Raw genomic sequence first — 20,685 nt, 5'->3', positions numbered from 1 at the left:
AACTAATAAGATGTTTTGGATTTTCTTCATCATAACCCAGGGAAGGGAACAGTAGCTAGAGGTGTGGATGGAGCAGGCTTGGATATGAGCTGATAGAGCTGAGAGAAGAGTAAACGGTAGTATAATGCACTATTTTATTTTTGTGTATGTTCAGATTTCTCTATAGTAATGTTTTTAAAATGTGTATGTACTTGGTAGTTTCTTAGAAAAAAGAGACTAAAAATAATGTAGACGTACGTTATATTTTGCAGAATAGTCATTTTAAAGGTTACATCAATACTAAATTCAGTTCAAATGTCTTCTGAGGAAAATAAAAACTGTTTAGAATGATACATCCTATGAAACAGCACTGACTCATTTATAATGCATATTGGCTTGTGTTTATAGGAACATGTTTTCAATAAAGGATATAAATGTTTTATGTGTATTATTTCCTAATAGATAATATCAATTATACTTTATTAAATCTCAATGATAAGAATGAGATAATTATAGAAACACGAGGCACCTTTTTCTAAATAATCTATCACTTTCCCAAAATATCATTTCCTAATTTAAGAGGCAAATATTAATATTTGAGAAATGTAGTAAAATGAAATATGATTATGAATGAACAAAGACTATCTAATCTGTCATATTCAAGATCCCTTTATAATTGAATATCGGGTATTCAATAAACATTTGACTAAACAAAGAAAAATGAATGGGTTAAAATTATAAGCACATATGTTTTTAAAGGATATCTGATTTTGCCTAATACCAAACTAGAAAAGTGTAGACATCAGAACTGAAGGAGAACCATTAGTTCAAGCAGGCATGTGAAACTGAATTAAAGCCAAGTGTCTAAGTACTGATGCAGAAATCTATCGAGGCTGTATACTATAATCAACTTATGAATAGGTGTTCCATAATAAACCAGAAAGTCATACCACACTAAATGGTGGTATTAAAAGAGAAGAGAATGAAAACATAAGTATTTTACACCTGCCTTCTCAAGGTATGGCATTTCCTGCTCCCTTTGAATGTGTAGAGTCAAGGCAGATCCTTGCGTTATTGAGATTTGCCATCTGATAAACATATGAAATAAATCTATCCTCTTGCCGCATATAAAAGTAAACTTCTGCTTAAAACGGTCAGGAGAACCTATTTTACTCAGCCTCAGTTACAAACCACGGATATTAAGTTTTGAAACCGCTGACTTTTTCAGGACAAACTACCATATTTTAAAAACTTTTCCCTTAATCAAATGAACCAAATAGACCTAAAAACTTATGACATTCTTAAACTTATAATCTGTGAGTTATCTTTTTGGATGAAATATCTAAAAAATATATAGATATAATATTTACAAATCTGACCTGGGTATTGTATAACTTTGTAGATAAACGATGAAATAAATGAGGACCTAAATGTTCTAAACTCTACAATGTCTTCAAAGGGCTATAGCTTATTATTTCTTATTCTTTAAGTACCTAAGAGAATATTTTATATAAAGGAAATGATAAATATTTGCTAAATAGTTTAAAACCAGTACAACAACACAAGGAAAGTTTTCAAGTAAGAGCTTGGTCACCATGAATATAGAATTTTCTCTGTAAAAGGGAAGAGACTTCTAGTATTTATAATTTTTTTTCTTCCTGAGGAAGATTTGCCCTGAATAATATGTTGTTTATAAGATACCCAGTCCACGGTATTTTGTTACAGCAACCGGAACAGATTAAGACAACTACATCAAACCTACTTAATATCTTTGTAGGCCTTTCTGTCACTACCATAGTTACCTTATTACCGACGTCAAAGTTACTTGGTATTTGGTCTTTAACCAAGTTATATATAAAGATGCAGATATAATCTACATCATAGATTATTATCAATTAATTATTTTCAATTGATAATTGAATAATGTAAATAGCCCACTGACTAATAATGTGCCTTTATTAGACTGGGGCTTAAGTCTCATAATTTAAGCTGGTTAAAAAGCCAGGTTAAAATTATAAGTGGTAGAGATGAAGATGTCCTTACTCATCTTATATTTTTAACTCCTAGAAGTAGAAATTTTATTTATCTAATCTATGCAGTAATTTTATTTGTACAGGATTTGGGTACTTAATGGAAAATGAAGATAACAGATGTATAAACAATAAAATTCATATGGCAAATATTCAACTTTTTTAAATAAAAAAATGCAAAAGGAAAAACAAGAAAATCTGTAAAAAAATAAATGACTCAAAAGTTAAACTACCTAATACAGTTCATTTATAAATCTGTTCGATTTCTAAATGGATGTACTTACGCTTGTCTTTCAGTAAATATGATATCCATACTTTGGGTTTCTCGATCATTTTGAGCTTTAAGCTGAATAAAGAGTTAACACAGAAGTTAGTGATAAAAAATTACCATTAAACCAAACTATTTCTTTAAAGGTTATTTTGGTTATGAACTGAGAGATTATTATAATAATACTCATGCCACATGCAAAGTTTAAAAAAAATACCGTATTTGTTTCATTTAACAAACCACAACACCAGATACAAAGAAACAGTCTTTTTTCACAGGTATTGTAGTCTCACACCAAAAATATTCATTGTTCTTCAGTGATCTGTCAAATAATCCAATGTAAACTTAATTTATGTAGACAGAATTTCAAGAATTTTTTGGGTGTTCAATAGTTGATTAGTAATATGTTGAATTTAGACCCAGTACAAGTTTTATTCTTAAATCATTCAGCACTTTACCTGAGTACTCCTAGTTGACTCTACCTGTGCAAATTCAGCCTAGAATTGGAACCTATCCCAAATAACTGACAAAACACATGAAGAAGTTTTCCTTTTTACATTTGGCATTAAAAATACAGTTTTTGGGGCCGGCCCGGTGGCGCAAGCGGTTGGGTGCATGGGCTCTGCTGCGGTGGCCCGGGGTTCGCTGGTTCAGATCCCGGGCGCGCACCGACGCACTGCTTGGCAAGCCATGCTGTGGCGGCGTCCCATATAAAGTGGAGGAAGATGGGCACAGATGTTAGCCCAGGGCCGTCTTCCTCAGCAAAAAAAAAAAAAAAAAATAGGAGGATTGGCGGATGTTAGCACAGGGCTGATCTCCTCACAAAAAAAAAAAAAAAAAAAATACAGTTTTTAATTGGGAATTCTCTTGTGTTCTAAAGCTAAGAATCATTTCACTAAATTATGCTTTTAGAACCCCAAGTTAGAAAAGAGTCATTTTATAAATTCTATGTTATATATAATAGTCTTTGATTGTGTAAATAAATTATAAGCTATATAAGTTCTAAATTGTATGTTATTTTCTTCCAAATGTTTATAATCAAAATAAGCTAGGTACTATCAATTTAATGTTTTCTACCAAATAATCTAAGAACGCTGAACACAAATTCTCAGTTATCAATCAAAAGTAGTATTATGTCTGGTATCATATGATATCTATTCGTTTTTCTCCCTTTCTTATAAAACTCAGTAAAGGTGCCATAGTATCTCCATTGAGTACTCAGTTCCATTTGTGCAAATATTAAACCAGAAGTACTGCAAACTAGTTTATATACAAGGAAATGTAGATAGGACTCCCTAACTAATGCCAAGTGCGAGACCAGTTCAAACACAGCCTTGTAGAAAGACACGAAAGCATCCACTTGGGAGATCCAATCAACATGAAGGAATTTAAAAAGAGCAACTAAGGGAACTCAACTATAATAGTGGTATTTAGGATTAGAGTAATACCTAGCTCTAAGGTCCATAAGGTTTTATCAAACTATTTCTAGATACAAATGCTTTGTTTTGGAGGATATGATCTATGCAGATCTATCGCTTATATTTATAAATGTTCTTACCATGTGGTAATCATTCATTACTTCTTCCATTTCAGTATTGGTATTAAGTTTATCCACCAACTAAAAACAAACAAAATACATTCTATTAGTCTTTATAAATTTTCTCTATAATTCATAATATATTTAATCTTACAAATAATGAGTAGTTATTTAAGTATGAATACTTCCAAGTATTTTATTTTCTAAGATAAAAACAAATATTGAGCTACCCGAGTAAGCATATACTATGCATTTGGCCAATCAATAAACTACACTTTTTGGGTGCAAAAGTGACTAGTAATAAACGACTTTTCCTGCAGACTGTACTTTGAAGAGCTTTGCCTGCTCTGAAAAGATTTCTGAGCTTATAAAGAAGGGTCTAGAGAGGACAAACGTTTGGGGAAGATCTCATTCTCTCTTTTTTTTTTTTCAGAGAAGGGTGTAAAATAGATTTACAAATTTACACCAGTGAAAATATAAAATGAGGGGCCAGCCCTGTGGTGTAGTAGTTAAGTTTGGTGCGCTCTGCTTTGGCAGCCCGGGTTCAGTTCCCAGGCACGGACCTACACCACTCATTGGTGGCCATGCTGTGGCAGCGACCCACATACAAAACAGGAAGACTGGCAATGATGTTAGCTCAGGGCGACTCTTCCTCAAGCAAAAAGAGGAAGATTGGCAACAGATGTTAGCTCTGGGTGAATCTTACTCAGAAAAAAAAAAAAAAAGTAAAATGATTTTCTTCAACTTTTAGAAATTTAAAAAAAGAAAAAAACAGGTTAAGGCACAAACAGAACGCTAGCAAGCCTACTTCAAAAAGTTAGGCAATGATAGCAATAGTTAACATTTACCTTGTGCCAAACACTGTTCTGAGTCTGTTACGCATACTACTTCACTTAATTTTGACAATTACTCTAAAAAGTAGACATTATTGTGCACATTTTGTAGATAAGGAAATTTAGCAAGTTGTGGAGCCAGAATCTGAACAGGAAGGCTACTGAAAGCAAACTATTTGGGTGTAACTGATTCTAAAAGACTAAGCTTTGGTAATGTAACGTATATTAGCATAAATCACATTTTCACTTGTGATATGAATAACAGGTACTAATAAGACCCAACATTTATTGAGATTTTACTATATGTTAGATACCTGACTAAGTGCTTTCTCTGTATCAGGTGTTAAACCTATAAGCAGCATATTTTACACATTATTAATATTTTTATACTAAATAATTTACCTAAGGCATTCCAGCACAACTAAAAATCCCTTTCATCTAATGTCATTTCACATTTTATAAAAAACTATTTTTCTCATATTTAGTATAGGACATCATTTACTAAAAAAAATTGCACTGACTATTAGGCCCTACAAAATGTTCATTATGGATTATATAGACCAACACATATGAGAATTACAATATACTATAATCAGAAAAATTTTGTTTGTAAGTACAATATAACAATACCAAGTAGGTACATCATAATTTACTTAACCATTATGGTAGAATGTTTCTTACTTTGCGTAACACTATTTTTTAATAGGAGAAATGAGATAAGTCTTTCTCTTTCATTAAGTCCAGACACTATTACTGCCTAAAGCACCCATGGAGTTAGAAAGGAGAAAAGGTTGACACTAGAAATTTTAATGGGGCCAAGATCACCCCAAAGATTGGGGCAGTTATTAACCTTGCCAAGGGATTATTTCTTCTGAAAGTCCACATTAGGAAGCATCCTTAGTGGAACTATGTTTATGCTACATACTATTTTGACAAAAGGCAAACACTGTATTTTGAATGAAATATATGGATGGAAGTAGTCTTCATACTAAATAATTAAATTTTTAAAATTTCATGATCACAACCCTCCATAGAAAGGTAAAGTGTTTTTTTAAAGCAATGATGTTGTTAGTACTCAATATATTTTGACTACTTTTAAAATTATTTTAACCTTGTAAGGGAAAAAAAACATGAGTGTGTTTCTGTTATTTGTAAGTAAATGTATTTTTCTTAAAAAGACTGGAAGAATACATATCAATCTGTTAGGCCAAAGTATTTTAGGGAAGGAAATGAGGGAGAAAGCAAAGGGACACTTTAATCTCTACATTTCTATGGTTTCAATCTTTCACAATAACTACATATTCATGTATTATTTTGTATTTAAAATAATATATTTTTAAAGTGGTAAAAAGCAATGAAAATATTCAAAGGGAATTCTCTCAGAAAAGAGCAAATACCATGTTGTAGTCTGCTAGTTGTCCTTGAAACTCTTTGATTTCAACAGCTAAAGTCTCAGCTCTGCAAATATAAAATAAATACATTCATAAATACATAAATAAACAGACGAACATTACAAACATTATGTATAACTACAAATTCAGTATTAAACTCCTGAAGCATATTACACTAAATGTTACTCACAATAAAAAAAATCTTGCACATTTTAACTGCAAAATTACTCACCTCTTTTCATATGACAAATATACTGAATTCTCTTGGTTGTACATTTCTATTTCTTTTTGAAGTTTATTAATTTCTGTTGTAAGTTCACTTATTTTACTTCTAAATGAAAAGAAATAAGACAGTCAGCAATACTTCTAATTCAGAAAAGAGTCTTCTTAGTCAAACAAAACAAACTTTTCATAAATGTGTAACAGTAACATAAATAGTTTTGTAAAATTTCACTAAAAAAAGAAAAACAATTTACATGGCTTATTTGATTAAGAATGAGGTATCCCAACTGATAAGAAACTGACATAGATTTCTCTATGATTTCTCTATAATCATTGAGAAAGATGAAATAGGACCAGAATGGAAACCTAGTCAAACTGGTACAATCTATAGACAGAAGTAGACGACTAATTGTCACCCTCATATCTCCTGCTACCCTCTAGGGCAGGGTTTCTCAAGAGTGGCACTATTGACATTTTAGGTCATTGAATGATACTTTGGTGGGGGGGTGAGGGGGTGGTGGTGGCTTCATGCACATTGTAGGATGTTTAACAGTATTCCTTATCAGGAAGCCAGTAGTACATCCCCCCAACACCAGCTGTGACAACCAAAAATGTGTCTAAAAATTGCCAAATGTTCCCGGCGGGGGGAGGGGGGGCAAAATTGCCACTAGATGAGAACTACTCTGGAGTCAAATAATTACACAAATAGCTAGAACTATTATTTTCATGGAGAAGCACAAATCCTTGAGAAGAGAGGCAATACAATGATGAGAAATAGCTCTATTTCCTTTCCTTCCTTTGATTAAAAAGTAGCTGGATATCAAGAGACGCTATACGACTGATGGCCTCACTATCTGTCTTCCTATGTTAGCTTTGAGGACAGATGCCGAAAACCTACACTTCTCTTTATTGTCTTCTAGGAGTTGGAGAATCAAAAGGATCCAGGTAATTGAGAAACAAAAGAATCAAGAAGGACTAAGAAAGAAAACAGAGATTTTTAGGACATGAAAGAAGGATGGATTAAACGGAATGGAAGTAAGAGAAAAAGATACAGATGAGCCAAGAAAAAAATAAAGCAAAATGGGAAAATGGAGATAGGACAGTAGAACATCTAAGCAGAGAAAAAGGTAGGTAGGTAATGAGAAAAAAGTTCCTAATTTAGAGCTGCATATTTAGAGACACGTAACAAAGCTTATGAATTAAAATTAGGCCACATTTGTAGCATACATACTTATGTAAAGCTCTGCATTAATTAATATATCATAAATAAGTATACACATTTTCCCTTTCTTATTAGATGTAACTAGTGACATTTCAATGGTATGAATAATATATTTCAGAATAATTATTGAAAGAAGCATAAAAGATTATTCTTATCATTAGATGAAAAATAGTGAACTTGAAATATATAGCTCACATTCATGCTAATACATAAAATTTAAAATAGCCTAATTATATTATCACATCTATTTTTAATACAGCCAAATTACCCAGAAATTATGTAAGAATACAAAATAATTCTTAGAAATCAACAGACACTTAATCATTTTAATAAATACCATAGTTAAAACTTCATGATCATGCATAGCAAACAACGTATTTATTTAACATACCGAAGAAGCCCAAGATAATAAGACTTGTCTAATATTTGCCTCTGGGGACCTAAAAAAAATTTTTGAAGTATTAGTGTTCAGTTTGAAAATGCCACCAAAATAGCAAATCCAAAGCACAACCAGAATTACACTCCACAATTCTCTGATAATCCTCATGAATGCCCCAATAAATCTAATAATCAAGAAACATCATTGAAATGGAAAAGAGATCTAATATCTTAACATCATGACATAATGGAAGCTTGAAGTAAGACCACAAAGATGGGACTAGAGGTGGAGCTGTTAAGACAGTAGACTCTACAGGTCAGGTTGACTGCATGGAAAGTGAGTCTAAGGGAGTCTAGAACAGGGCTATCCAAGAGAACTTTCTGCAACAACGGAAATATTCTCTATCAGCACTGCCCAATAAAGTAGCTACATGCGATTATTAAGTACTTGAAAGGTAGCTGGTGCTACTGGGAAAGTGAATTTTTATTTTAACTAATTTAAATTTAAATAGCTACATGTAGCTATTGACTATCATAATGGACAGTGCAGATTTAGATTATGAACTTCTCAATGCAAGCAAGAGATTATAATTTTTCATAATTTGTCTTGGAGACTTTTTCAGAAAAACGATCTTAGACTTCAATAGGACTAAGAAAGTATTCCTAGTTTAAATGTCCCTAACCTTGAGAGAGATGAAGTGCCTGCTAGGTAAGAGAGGTAAGGCTAAGGAGTATTGACTGTGAGGTCTATGCTGAGAAGAGGGAGAGAATGTCTTATTAGAATGGGAAATGGAGCACTAGAGTAGGTAAGAACAAAAGTCACAGCAGATAGCAGTGCACAGTGGTAACTATCAGAATTCTTTCATGTATGGCTTTGAAGTATATTGGTAGAAAACGACTATCTTAAATGATATTTCTGTTTTGAGGGGAAATTAATACAGCATAAATATTTGGTGAATTTTCTATAGAATTTCAATATGTTTCTACCCTTAACGTTTTTTATTAAGTAAAACACATAAACATTTCTATGAATATATTTTTAAAGACTAAACAACTATATAATTTTGACTCATTTTTTTCAGTGTTGATAATTATTAAGCAAGCATTTCTAAATAATCAATTGGTTTTTAACATTTAGTGAGCTAAGTGGTATTATAATACAAGTAAGAAAATTTAAGTCTCCTGAAAGGCATGACATACTGTATTATAAAAGGTAGTATGATATCTAATAATTAATTTTGAACCAGTGGAATATCTTCATCCCTAAGTCATTTGTCACAAATACAGAAAACAAAAAACTAACTATAAAACAGTTCACCATGCTTTGATTTATATATATATCACAGACCAATTTTTTGAATCATAACATATAGTATATTATGCCTTTCTAAACACATACAGAGAGGCATAATGAGAGATGTAGTATAAATCTATGTGTTAGCCTCATTTCCTTACTTAAGCATTAAAGTGGAGCATGAATTATTAGGAAAAGTAACACTTCTTGACTCACTTCTTATAAATACACAAATATCTTATTGTCATTTGACACCGAAACAATGAGAAAGTATTTCAGAATATTTCTATATACTACTAGAAATCTAGTTTTCATTCCTGAGCTTTTATTCAAATTATTTCAAATTTCTTCAAGTTAGAGCAAAACTCCATGTTCAGAAAAATAAAGATCAAAATAGCTCATACATGTATTTAACCCTCTAGTTCACAATGTATTTTTACATTCATGCTCTTATTTAACCCTCACAACAATTTTGTGCATCAAGGAATAAGAATTAAGTAAAACAATCTCTTTCACTCATAATTGTGATTTAGTAATATGCTACTGTAATACTTCTTATACAAAATATACTCATCTTCTTAAAATAGATACCTTTCACCCCAGTTTTCATTCCACTCAAACCTTGTTGTGTTACAGGACGGTCGGCAACTTTGATTTGAGAAGAGAGAACTCCTCCTGTCCCTATGGGACCACCACGAGAGCCTGGTCTTGCTGTTCCAGGTGGCATCTAAATGACAAACAAGATTTCAGTTTTAGTAAAGTAGAAAAACACTGTACCTCTACTATTGTTAGACTGCAAAGAGAATATTAAAAAAAAATTAAAATTCTATATAATTTATAAAATATTCCTTATATTTTTACATGTCTGAAATATGAAATATTATTAAATAAAATTCCTTAACATTTACAAGTCTAAGAATATTAAATAATACACTTCTTTAAAATTTAAAATTCTAAGTGTAGACATTATTTATAATATCCCAAAACTGGAAACGAGCTAAATGTCCACATATTTGTCCTTATTTAACCATAGGAAATGGTTTTAAGTAAGCTGTAGTATATAAAAAAAATTTACAAAACAGTATTTATAATTCCTTTTTTATGAAACAAAAAGTCTGGAGGATTATATAAAAAATCTGTAATAATAGTTATCTCTATATAATGATATTATAGTTCATTTTTATTTTGTCCTTTATATATATAATTTGGTGTTTTCAGCATTATTACATTAAGTATATATTACCTTTAAAACCAGAAAAAACTAAATTTTCATTTTGCAAGAAAACTAGCTATAATTCCATTACTAGCTAGCCACGTAACTATTAAAGAGCTTACATCATTCAGCAAGCATTCATACTATTCCTCTACATGATTCTCTACTTCAGGTCTGCAAAATCCAATACAACACTGTACATCCTGAGCAAAGGACAAAAGACTCCTTTCTTGTCAGTTCATATACGTAGTATGTACAGGCATGCAAAGGTATAAAAGACAACCTGAAATTGTTCCAAGATATCCTTCTTTTGTTTATCTTCCTTTCCTCCCCCCCTTCCCCCTGCCCCGGCCAAAGAGTAAAATAGTAGATTAAACGTATAGTAGAAATTTTAGATAGCGGTTGGATACAACCATTATCTTTCATTTTGATTGTTTTTCATTCTGTTAGCTGGAAGCCTCTAATCCTACTAGCTAACACAGTTCTTAAGTGATTCTGAGAATTACTTGGTAATTATTTTGAGTATGGGGGCCAGCAACAGTAACACATTCCAGAGAACACATTGGACACAGGAACACTGTCAACTACCAATTCAAATGAAATGAGTTCAGGATTATCCTGAGTGATCTTTGGGACAGAATACTAAATCTCTCCCTGGGTAAACCTTCTGTTTACCTGTTTGGCTCTATGCAAGCCTAATTATGACAGCTACTCAAATAACTATGTTAATTTTTTTAATTTACCAGATCAAAGTATAAATTAAAACTTCACACATTAAAAAGAATGAAGTAGGTATGTATTCACATGGAAATATATTTACAATATATTATTGAAAGTAAAGGACAAGAATGTATATAGTATTATCCTCATTTTGGAAAATACTAAAACCATACAATTATATATGCATGTGTGTTAGTGTTCGTAAACGGACAGAAAAAAGTCTAGAACGATACATGTCACACTGTTGACAATAGTTGTACCTGGGGTAGAAGGAGGGAACTCTGACACTTCTCCTTTGTTTGTATGTTTTACAATAAGCGTTACTATTTTAAAAAATGCAAACATGAAATAGGTAAAGCACCTGGAAAATAGTAGGTGGCCAATAAATGTCAGATTCCCTTTACAAATATTTAACAGGCACAAATTCTTACTAGAATAATAGAAGAAGATACCTTAGTTCAGTATCACATATATGAAGACTTTAGAAAAATCATTTCAGTATAAGTTGATGATGATGTTGACGATATTACCTGAAACTCTAGAAAAATCTAAAAATGTTAAGAAAATCTGACTTTAACAAAATTATTCCCTCCCAAAATTGCTGCTCTTCTTATGAATTAAACACAGGACCCAGCACTCTCTCTAGTTTTCAGCTGGCCTACTGTCTGAGCTTGAGTACCTCATATGCACCTTACAAAGCAGTCAACACCGTCTGTTGTATCTGAGAAATTACTGTAAATATTTTGGTGTATTCATTTCTATGTACATATAAATGTAAATTTTTATGTTAAATTGACACCACGCTGCTTTTTTTCACTTAACATTGTATTATAAAGATGCATTATTTCCTCAAATATTCTTTGAAAATAATTTTTAATGGTTACCTAATAGCCTATTATAGGGACAGACATATCATAATTTAAGATTCACATGTTATAAGGTCATCTAGGTTTTCAAATTTTCACTATTATAATTATAATGAAAACGTAATAATTATCTCTATAGGATATTATTCAGCTTAGAATTATCAGTTTATTTTTTTTTAATTATTTATTTATTTATTTATTCCTCCAAAGCCCCAGTAGACAGTTTTATGTCGTAGCTGCACATCCTTCTAGTTGCTGTATGTGGGACGCGGCCTCAGCATAGCCGGAGAAGAGGTGCGTTGGTGTGCACCCCGGATCCGAACCCGGGCCGCCATCAGTGGGGCGCACACACTTAACGGCTAAGCCACGGGGCCGGCCCCAAGCATTATCAGTTTATAAAGTTTATCCAATATTTTCTATTGTGGTGTGTTTCTCTTATTGATTTACTGATTTATGACACTCTATCTTACATTAAGCTCTTAATATTTACTAGAGTTTGTTTCTAGGATGCTGTGGCAACCAGAACACACAATAATTTTACTTATTATTTATGATATATTTTTATATGAGAGTATTGTACTTTTTATTTTTGCTTTTTTATGGTTCTAGATGAATTTTAGAATACTTTTATAATGGTATTCCCCCCACTTCCTCAAACAGAAATCTCATGGAATTTTGATTGGACATAGGGTTTATAGCCTTAACATATAAAGAGCTCTTACAAATTAGTAAGGTTTGCTTCTTCATTTTAAGATTCTGAACTCTATGTATAACATACACGTTACAAATATTTTTTACCAGTTTGCCATTTTTCTTTTAACTTTTTAACGGTGTTTCCAATATTTGTAAATTCAAATACATAAATATAAAAATACTTTCCTTTTTGGGGCTGGCCTGGTGGCACAAGCGGTTAAGTGCGCGCACTCCGCTGCAGCGGCCCAGGATTCGCCGGCTCGGATCCCAGGCGCGCACCAACGCACCGCTTGGCAAGCCATGCTGTGGTGGCGTCCCATACAGTGGAGGAAGATGGGCATGGATGTTAGCCCAGGGCCAGTCTTCCTCAGCAAAAAGAGGAGGACTGGCAGATGTTAGCTCAGGGCCGATCTTCCTCACAAAAAAAAAAGAAAAAAAAATACTTTCCTTTTCAGGATTCAGTGTTTCTGTCATTTTTACAAAGGCCTAGCCCACACCAAATTTATACGAAATACTTGCCTATATTTTCTTCTAGTACACTTATGGTTTCATTTTTTTAAATATAAAGTTTCTAAAATATCTAGAATTCTGTGTGAGGGCGGGATCAATTTTTTTTTTTTTTTAAACAAATGGTTTACCAGTTATTTGAATGCACTATAGAATATTCCATACTTTTCCAACTAATTTGAAATGCCACCTTAATCACTAATTCAATTCTTACACATGTCCGATTCTGTTTCTGGTCTATTCCATTTTAATAGATTCTGACACCAATACACTATATCACTTGAATTATTGTAGCTTTAAAATAAATTTGAATATCAGCATGAGCAGGCATCTTCTCTCAACAGTGTCTTTCAGACATTCTCCCACACTTATACTTCTAAATGTTTTCCAAAAAACAAACATATATAATAGTATGCTTACAGAATAAAGAAAGAATAATCTCTTGTTATAGACAAGCTTTCCAACTTCTACCAGTATACATGCACAAGAATTCAATAGATTTGTTTTAAACTTACTCCAGTTGCCACTCGACTGTTTCCTGATGGGGGTCGTATTCCAGAAGGAGGCCTTCCTGTCAACCCGATTCCACCTCGTGAAACAGGGCGAGCTGCTGAAGGTTTGTGATTACTGGCCATCGTTCACTTTAACCACTGTTTGGAAACAAAGAATAGTTCAATTCTCCTTTGTTATCTTCTATAGCAACACTAGTGACCCACAAACCTTTCGTTCAAACATTTAATCTATAATGACTTTTCTTGCAAATTGCCATTCCAGATACCACTACAAAGCTAAGCCTGCTTTAATTTTGTTCAAATTTGACATTACTGTTCCATTTAGAACCATGAAATCATCTATTACAACACGCCTTCCTCATTTCCCTATTACCTTATCAATGCAAGCCCCTCTAGTTATCTGTCTCTGCAGTGCTCTCACCTCATACTCTAGTTTTCTCTCTCCTGACATATCCAACATCTTTCTTCTCTCCCAATCCTTTTTCTGTGCTTTCTGGTCCATGATTAACTTGCTTATATTCTCAATCCTGTTATCAAATACTTCCTTTTACTCTTCGCCTTAACAGAATCCAGGCTTCCCCAGAAAACACTTTCAGTAGTGAAGGCTGTTGTTTTAGCTTCCTATCCCACAATTCCAAAGCAAAGGAGTGCACGGCACTCTCCTTGCTCCCCAACGTCACTTTGAAAACATTATTCTTCCAAGTCCTTAAAAAAACAATGTCCTTAGCATTTTTTGGAAATTCTGGGTCATGGTCCATTAGTGGGTTGTGAAAACAATTTGGTAGGTTATGACCAATATGAAATTTTAAACATGAAATACAATAGAAAATATAAGAGAGTTCACTGCACATAGGAATGGCATTGTTTCATTAAATTTTTATTTCAGTTATATTTATAGAAATTTACACATATATGGGTACTTGTCTGTAATGTCCTATCATGGCTCACGTTCAAAAGAGTTTTAAAGATACTGATCGAGACAGAATACAGAGAAAAAGAGTGCCCAGGACTCTGGCCTGAGGAATGTCACTAAATACAGATTACACAAAAGAAGAGAAACTAGCAAAACAGACTGAAAATGAAGGCTCAGAAAGCAAACAGAAAAACCAGGAGTATGTGTCAGAGATGCCAAGAGAAGGCAGGAATGGTCAGCCACGCCATTTACTGCTGGGAATTCAAGTAAGATGAACACTGACATGTCCACTGGAACCCCCATCCAAGAAGCCATTTACTTTGGCGAGGGCAGCTTCAAGGACGCCTTTCCTTCTCCACACCAAACTACTTTTTCACTCTCCTTCATCTATTCTACCTGCTAATAATTCCTCAAGATACAATCCATAGTCTATTTTTCTTTTTGCTCTTTAAGCTCTTCTTCAGCCACTCAACGACACTCAGGGTTTTAACAATTAATAAGCAGATGACTCACAACTCCGTATCTCCAGCCCTGACCTCTCACACTGGGTCTGAGGTGTTTATATTCAAATAATTACTTGACATTTCCACTTGGATGTCCCATAGATATTTCAAAATAAATATAAGTAAATGTAAACTCATTGTCATCTTCTGCAAATTTGCTCTCCCTCTTGGTACCATCTCTTAGTCACACAAGTCAGAAACTTAGTCCTTGATTTCTCCCTCCCTCTCATTTCCCATAGCTAATCACATAGTCCTACTGATTTTACTCCTAAGTCTTTAACATGTACCTTCCTCTCTATTCCTATAACACTGTTCAGGGCCTCAGGGACTCAAGTGGATTATTGTACTGGCCTCCTAACTTGTCCCCTTGCCTAGCACACATCTTGCCTGTTATGCTCCCCAGGAATGCTTCCACCACCAGTCCATAACCACCCCCACCTTCCTCAATTTGAGTTTACAGGCCTGTCCTATACGCTACTATGCATCCGGGGCATCTCTCTCTCCCAGTGCCCATCATACCAACTGCAAAGATCTGCTTCAGTATTTCTCTCCCTTGAGGGCAAGAGCTGGATCTCATCCATCATCACATCCCCAGCATCTACCTCAGTGCCAGGCAAACTTGCTGTTCTCTTTTAAGCCTTCTGAATTTCCTCCCACATAAAGGCACTGCCCATTACAAAAGTTTACTAAATTGTTACAAACGAAACAAATCATTTCTTAAACTAAAATGGCTTCTCAGTTTCTATACTTCATGACCAGTACTTCTCTGGTTTTCCTTGGCATGACTCATGATCAGTCTTAGATTGCTTCCCTTCTCTCTATAATCTTTCATCCTTTTCTTGTAACTCCAACTATGCTGATGACACATAAAGCAGTGTCTCCAGTTCTGTCCTTGAAACTGGGCACCAATTCTGGATTTCCAACATTTATGGGACATTTCTATTCAGCTATCCCATGATCACTTCACACTGGATGTGTCCACACCACACTCACAATCCTCCCATTCTGACTAGCTCTGTGATTCTATTCCCTTGCCATTTTGAACTCTGCAGACGAAGCAACAGAATTATTACTATTATCGTTATTTCAAACGGAAAAGGGAGTTTCGTGAAATGACTTGCTGAAAGGCAGACAAGGTCTACGATCAAAACGGATTCTTCCAAAGAAAGCTAATACAATAAACCTCGGGAAGTAGTCAACGTTACTCTAGCTTTCCCGAGAACTTGAAGAAAACGTACAAGATACAGGATTTCCGCCTGATGTTCTTTGCCACTGCTTTACTATCATAGAGAAAGCTTAGCATTACCTCAGTCCCGGGGGTAAAATAAAAGGGAGGGGCACTGGTGACAAACACGCCACTAACTCCTGGGTTATTCACTCAAATATTCACACTAGCTCTGCGGCTATTCACGCAGAGAGGCAGCCCAGAGAGACCAGGGAAACAAACCTCAGCTCTGACAGTCACCAGCCAAATCATCCCCTCTGGATGTGTTTCCTCATCTGTAAAACAGAAGTGGCACCCAGGGGCCGGCCCTGTGGCTTAGCGGTTAAGTGCAACCGCTCGGCTACTAGAGGTCCGGGGTTCGGATCCCGGGCGCGCACCGACGCACCGCTTCTCCAGCCATGCTGAGGCCACGTCCCACATACAGCAACTAGGAGGATGTGCAACTATGACATACAACTATCTACTGGGGCTTTGGGGAGAAAAAGGGGAAAAAAAGAGGAGGATTGGCAATAGATGTTAGCTCAGAGCCGGTCTTCCTCAGCACAAAGAGGAGGATTAGCATGGATGTTAGCTCAGGGCTGATCTTCCTCACAAAAAAAAAAAAAAAGTGGCACGGAGCTCCACCTTGCAGAGCTGTTGTGAAGATGACGGATACCACACATAAAATATTGGCTCCTAATTATTATTACTATCATTATCCTCCGTAAACCAGCCATTTTAATATATACGAAGAAGTGGAGAGCTAAGTCCCTTCAGCTACGACCAACAGACAGGAATCTATTATTCCTTTGAGTACAACCGCTCAGCCCCGGTGAATTTTCTGTGAGGCTCCTGGGCCCCTCCCTCCGGTCTCACTGCGCCAGGGCTCCTCAGGGGAGTGTTGGAGGAGGTCCCTGCGCACGCCTTGCCCACGACAGGTGGGGCTTCCCTGGCCTGGCGACGGGCCCGAGGAGGACAGCTAAGAGCTGAGGAGCTCCTTTTGTTCGGAGCGGATCCGCATCTCCGAAGTAAGATAACCGGCTCAGAAGGGAGGGAGGAAGAAATGGGACCTGGTATTTCTCACCTCCGCAGGCCCGGAAGGAGGGAGGTCGCACGGCTGAGGGGAGCTCCAACTTCTTTCCGAGGCCGCCGCCACCACGCCGGCGCCCACCTGTGGGCCCCGCGCCCCCGTTCGTTCGCTGGCTCGCTCGCGACTCCCGGCTCACCCACGGGCAGCTTTCCTGGGCCCTCAGGCCTAACCACTAGCGGTCGCGCGCCGACGTGTATCCCGGCAACGGGGGCGGGGCGAAGAGACGCCCCTCCTCCTGATTGGCCAATCCCAGGCATCCGCTCTTATACTTACGAGCGAAGCGAGAGTAAATTGCTCTCGCGAGATTTGAGGAATAAGTTTAGTTCCTTCAGTACCACAGCGCTTCGCTGAAAGAAATGGAAAACGGAGAGTTGCTAAGCACAGCGACTTCTCTGACTGTGTGCTTGAGCTGAACTCACTCCCAGCGAGTTTTATTATATCGCTGTGTCACCTCACGTCTGCTTCCGTGTATTACGTTAGATTTTTTAATAAGAATCGTTTGACATTATTCCGTGGTAGACAGCATTGTACAGGCTTTTTACTTCTAATTGGTGGTAGTTTTCCTTCCTGTTAGGACTCACAACGTACACGATACAACATTAACTATGGATGCGATTCTGGTACCATCTGTTCCTCTTCATTTCATTGGAAGTTTCATATCTGTAAGCTTCCTCTCAGAGTTCTTTTGATTCAAGGTTGTGAGGGAGGCTGAATTAAATGGAAAGTGGTTTAAAAAAAAAAACTATTTTAAAATCAGTGTTTTAAAGAGACGCAATATAAGAAATACTTCATCTCAAATCCTACCTCTCTTATAAAGTAACTTGAAATTTGTTCCAGTCTTCTTACAGATAGAGCTTAAATGTGATTGCAGCTATAATCATAACATACACACATATTGGACTTTTAACATTTTTCACGTTATTTCCAACATGCATAAGTTATTTATATTCAGATTTATTTTCTTATATGCCTGCCTTCAAGTAGTTTAAAATCACTGCAATGCAAAATGAAATAATGTCATGCGGCTGAGTTCTCACTTCGAGTTCGTAAAACGTTTCATGTAATTATCCTATTTGAGCCCAATATATTTGTAGTGGTCATTTGCTATCCTTTTGGTCACTGTAGTGAAAGGCAGTAGAATTTGCCGCCCCAAAATATGCCACTTTGGTATGAGGATTATTTTGAGCTGAAGGCAATTAAAACGAAGCAGATACAAGAAAAGCTCTCTACCATTTCCCTACTTGCCTAAAAGCAGGCCATAAATTTTTGAATGTGTCCCTCCTTGCCTCTCTACCAGGAAGGACAAAAGTTAATCTGAGACAACTTTAGACTTCATCAGTGTGGAGACTGCACCAGTGGAATCTACATAACAAACTTTACTAACTAGCCTTGATCTACCATTAGTTTCCTATATATTTGCCTTCTCATAATTTGCTGCCTCTAGAGACTTAAGGTCCTTTTGTTTTGTTACTTCTGTAAAAATGTATTCTTCCTTTGTTAAGAAGCTCTAAAAGCCCAAGCTCTAGCCACCTCTTTGAATTTCTTATCTCTCAGTTTCTCCCTTGTATATATGACATATACACGTTAATAAACTTATGTTTTTCTCGTTAATCTTTTGTTACAGAACCCCAGCAGAAAACCTAGACGGGTGGAAAGAAAAAAGATATTTCCTCCCCTACAACCTCTAACTGCCCAACGAGTCCATGTATTATCTCAGAGAGGAGACTGACATGGAGATTTCTCCCTCGGTGCCTTCAGACGTTCGGGAAGGGGATCCAGCATTTGTCATTTGTATACAGATGTGACAGTTGAGAGAAACTATTTGTTTTAAATCTTTGAATTGCTTAACACATAAAATACTATACATATTTATTTTTTTGAAGTACCAAGAACCCAGTTTAGTGTTCACAGAATTTAAGGCAAGCGACTGTTTACAATTTGGCCCAACCTCTCTCGTTTTAATTAAAAAACAACCTTTAGCTTGTAAAAATCTCAGGAGACTATACAGAGAAGGCTTGGTGAAATCGGAGTAAGGCTCTCCTCACAAAACGCTCGAAACAATCTCACTCAACCACTCGGTAGCGCACAGCCGGGCGGAACAAGGTTTAAAATACCCAGATTCGGCGCGCCTGAGGCTCACGCCCCACTGGCGCGTGGCATTGTGGGGTTTGTAGGCCCGGCCCGCATCCCGTTTTACAATAGACCGTTCAGCCGGGGCTCGGAAAAGAGTCTGGCTGGGAAAGCACCCGGATTTGGGCGCCCGGGCGGAAGAGCTGGGCGGTTTCTCGGCCGGCCGTCCATAGGGCGGGAGCGAAGCGAGCCTCACCTCGGTCTCACCTCACGACGGCCTCGGCCGTCGGGACGCACACGCTCTGCGTCATGGCCGGCTGGGGCCGATGATGAATTCCGGTGTGCATGTCAGGGTTGCTGTGTCACTCGGCCCGCCCGGCGCGCCCCTTCCCCGCCGCCCTTCCGCACCGGCTCTCGGGCTCTTCCGGTCTCCGGCCGCCCGTCACCGGCAGGGCCCTCTCCCGCCGCGTCCCGGCGTACGGCCGGCCTCCTCCGCGGACTGAGCTCGCGCGGTGCCCGGCCCCGGGCGCCGCACCGACAAGGGTCATGGCGGGCGGCGCCGCCAGGTACCGGCTGAGCTGCTCGCTCTCGGGCCACGAGCTGGACGTGAGGGGCCTGGTGTGCTGCCTCTATCCGCCCGGGGCCTTTGTGTCCGTGTCCCGAGACCGCACCACCCGCCTCTGGGTCCCGGACAGGTGAGCGCGGCGAGGCTCGCCGCCCCCCGGCTGTGTTGCAAGCTTCCTACCGAGTGTGATGAGAGAGGGACCCTTCCCTGTCCGCCTGCCCTCGTCCTCCCTTCCCGGCCTTCTCTCTGGTCCGCGCTCCCTCCCCATTCTCAGAGCTCTGGCACTCTGAGCGCGCGTTGTAAGAAACCAGTGAGGTTTAGTGGAAAGAGCACCGGATGGGGGGAACAGAGACCTGCTTTCTTGTTTTGACCACTAACGAGTGGGTGACCTTGGAGGAACCTCTTACCTTTTGGGGCTTCAGTTTTTGGACGATGATTTCACAAGTTTCTTTTAGATTTGAAAATTGACTGATGCCAGGTGCACCCTCCTAAATGAAGCAGTGTGAAAGCATCTGGCATGTAATTGAAATAAGTCCTCTTTTTTTCTCTAGAATTTGCTCCGTAGTCTTCGTTCATATTTAATTTTTGAGAACCTTAGTCCTCAAAAATTGCATTGCAGCAAGTTGCATTGGCTCCTGTCCTCGTTGTCCAAATCAGTTTCTCAGTCTGGGGTCT

General features: G+C 37.0%; 2 protein-coding genes across 2 annotated transcripts in view; one reads left to right on the top strand and one right to left on the bottom strand.

Annotated features, from left to right (window-relative positions):
- Positions 1–17,542, bottom strand: part of IFT74 (intraflagellar transport 74) — a 70,428-nt gene extending 52,886 nt beyond the window's left edge. The window contains exons 1-8 of the mRNA XM_014786007.2: positions 17,370–17,542; positions 13,669–13,803; positions 9,746–9,881; positions 7,874–7,922; positions 6,271–6,369; positions 6,045–6,105; positions 3,836–3,895; positions 2,294–2,355 (exon numbers count right to left, since the gene is read on the bottom strand). Coding sequence (XP_014641493.1) covers positions 2,294–2,355; positions 3,836–3,895; positions 6,045–6,105; positions 6,271–6,369; positions 7,874–7,922; positions 9,746–9,881; positions 13,669–13,788 — 587 coding nt within the window. The 5' untranslated portion in view covers positions 13,789–13,803; positions 17,370–17,542. The remainder of the gene's footprint in view (positions 1–2,293; positions 2,356–3,835; positions 3,896–6,044; positions 6,106–6,270; positions 6,370–7,873; positions 7,923–9,745; positions 9,882–13,668; positions 13,804–17,369) is intronic.
- A 2,214-nt stretch (positions 17,543–19,756) lies between these two features.
- PLAA (phospholipase A2 activating protein) overlaps positions 19,757–20,685 on the top strand; it is a 37,588-nt gene continuing 36,659 nt past the window's right edge. Inside the window, exon 1 of the mRNA XM_004428389.3 lies at positions 19,757–20,140. Coding sequence (XP_004428446.1) covers positions 19,791–20,140 — 350 coding nt within the window. The 5' untranslated portion in view covers positions 19,757–19,790. The remainder of the gene's footprint in view (positions 20,141–20,685) is intronic.

Source organism: Ceratotherium simum, chromosome 20 (assembly GCF_057802395.1).
Source record: "Ceratotherium simum simum isolate JZ-2026a chromosome 20, ASM5780239v1, whole genome shotgun sequence".
NCBI classification, from domain to species: domain Eukaryota; kingdom Metazoa; phylum Chordata; class Mammalia; order Perissodactyla; family Rhinocerotidae; genus Ceratotherium; species Ceratotherium simum.
Note: the sequence above shows the minus strand (reverse complement) of the source record. Positions and strands in the feature narration are given on the sequence as shown.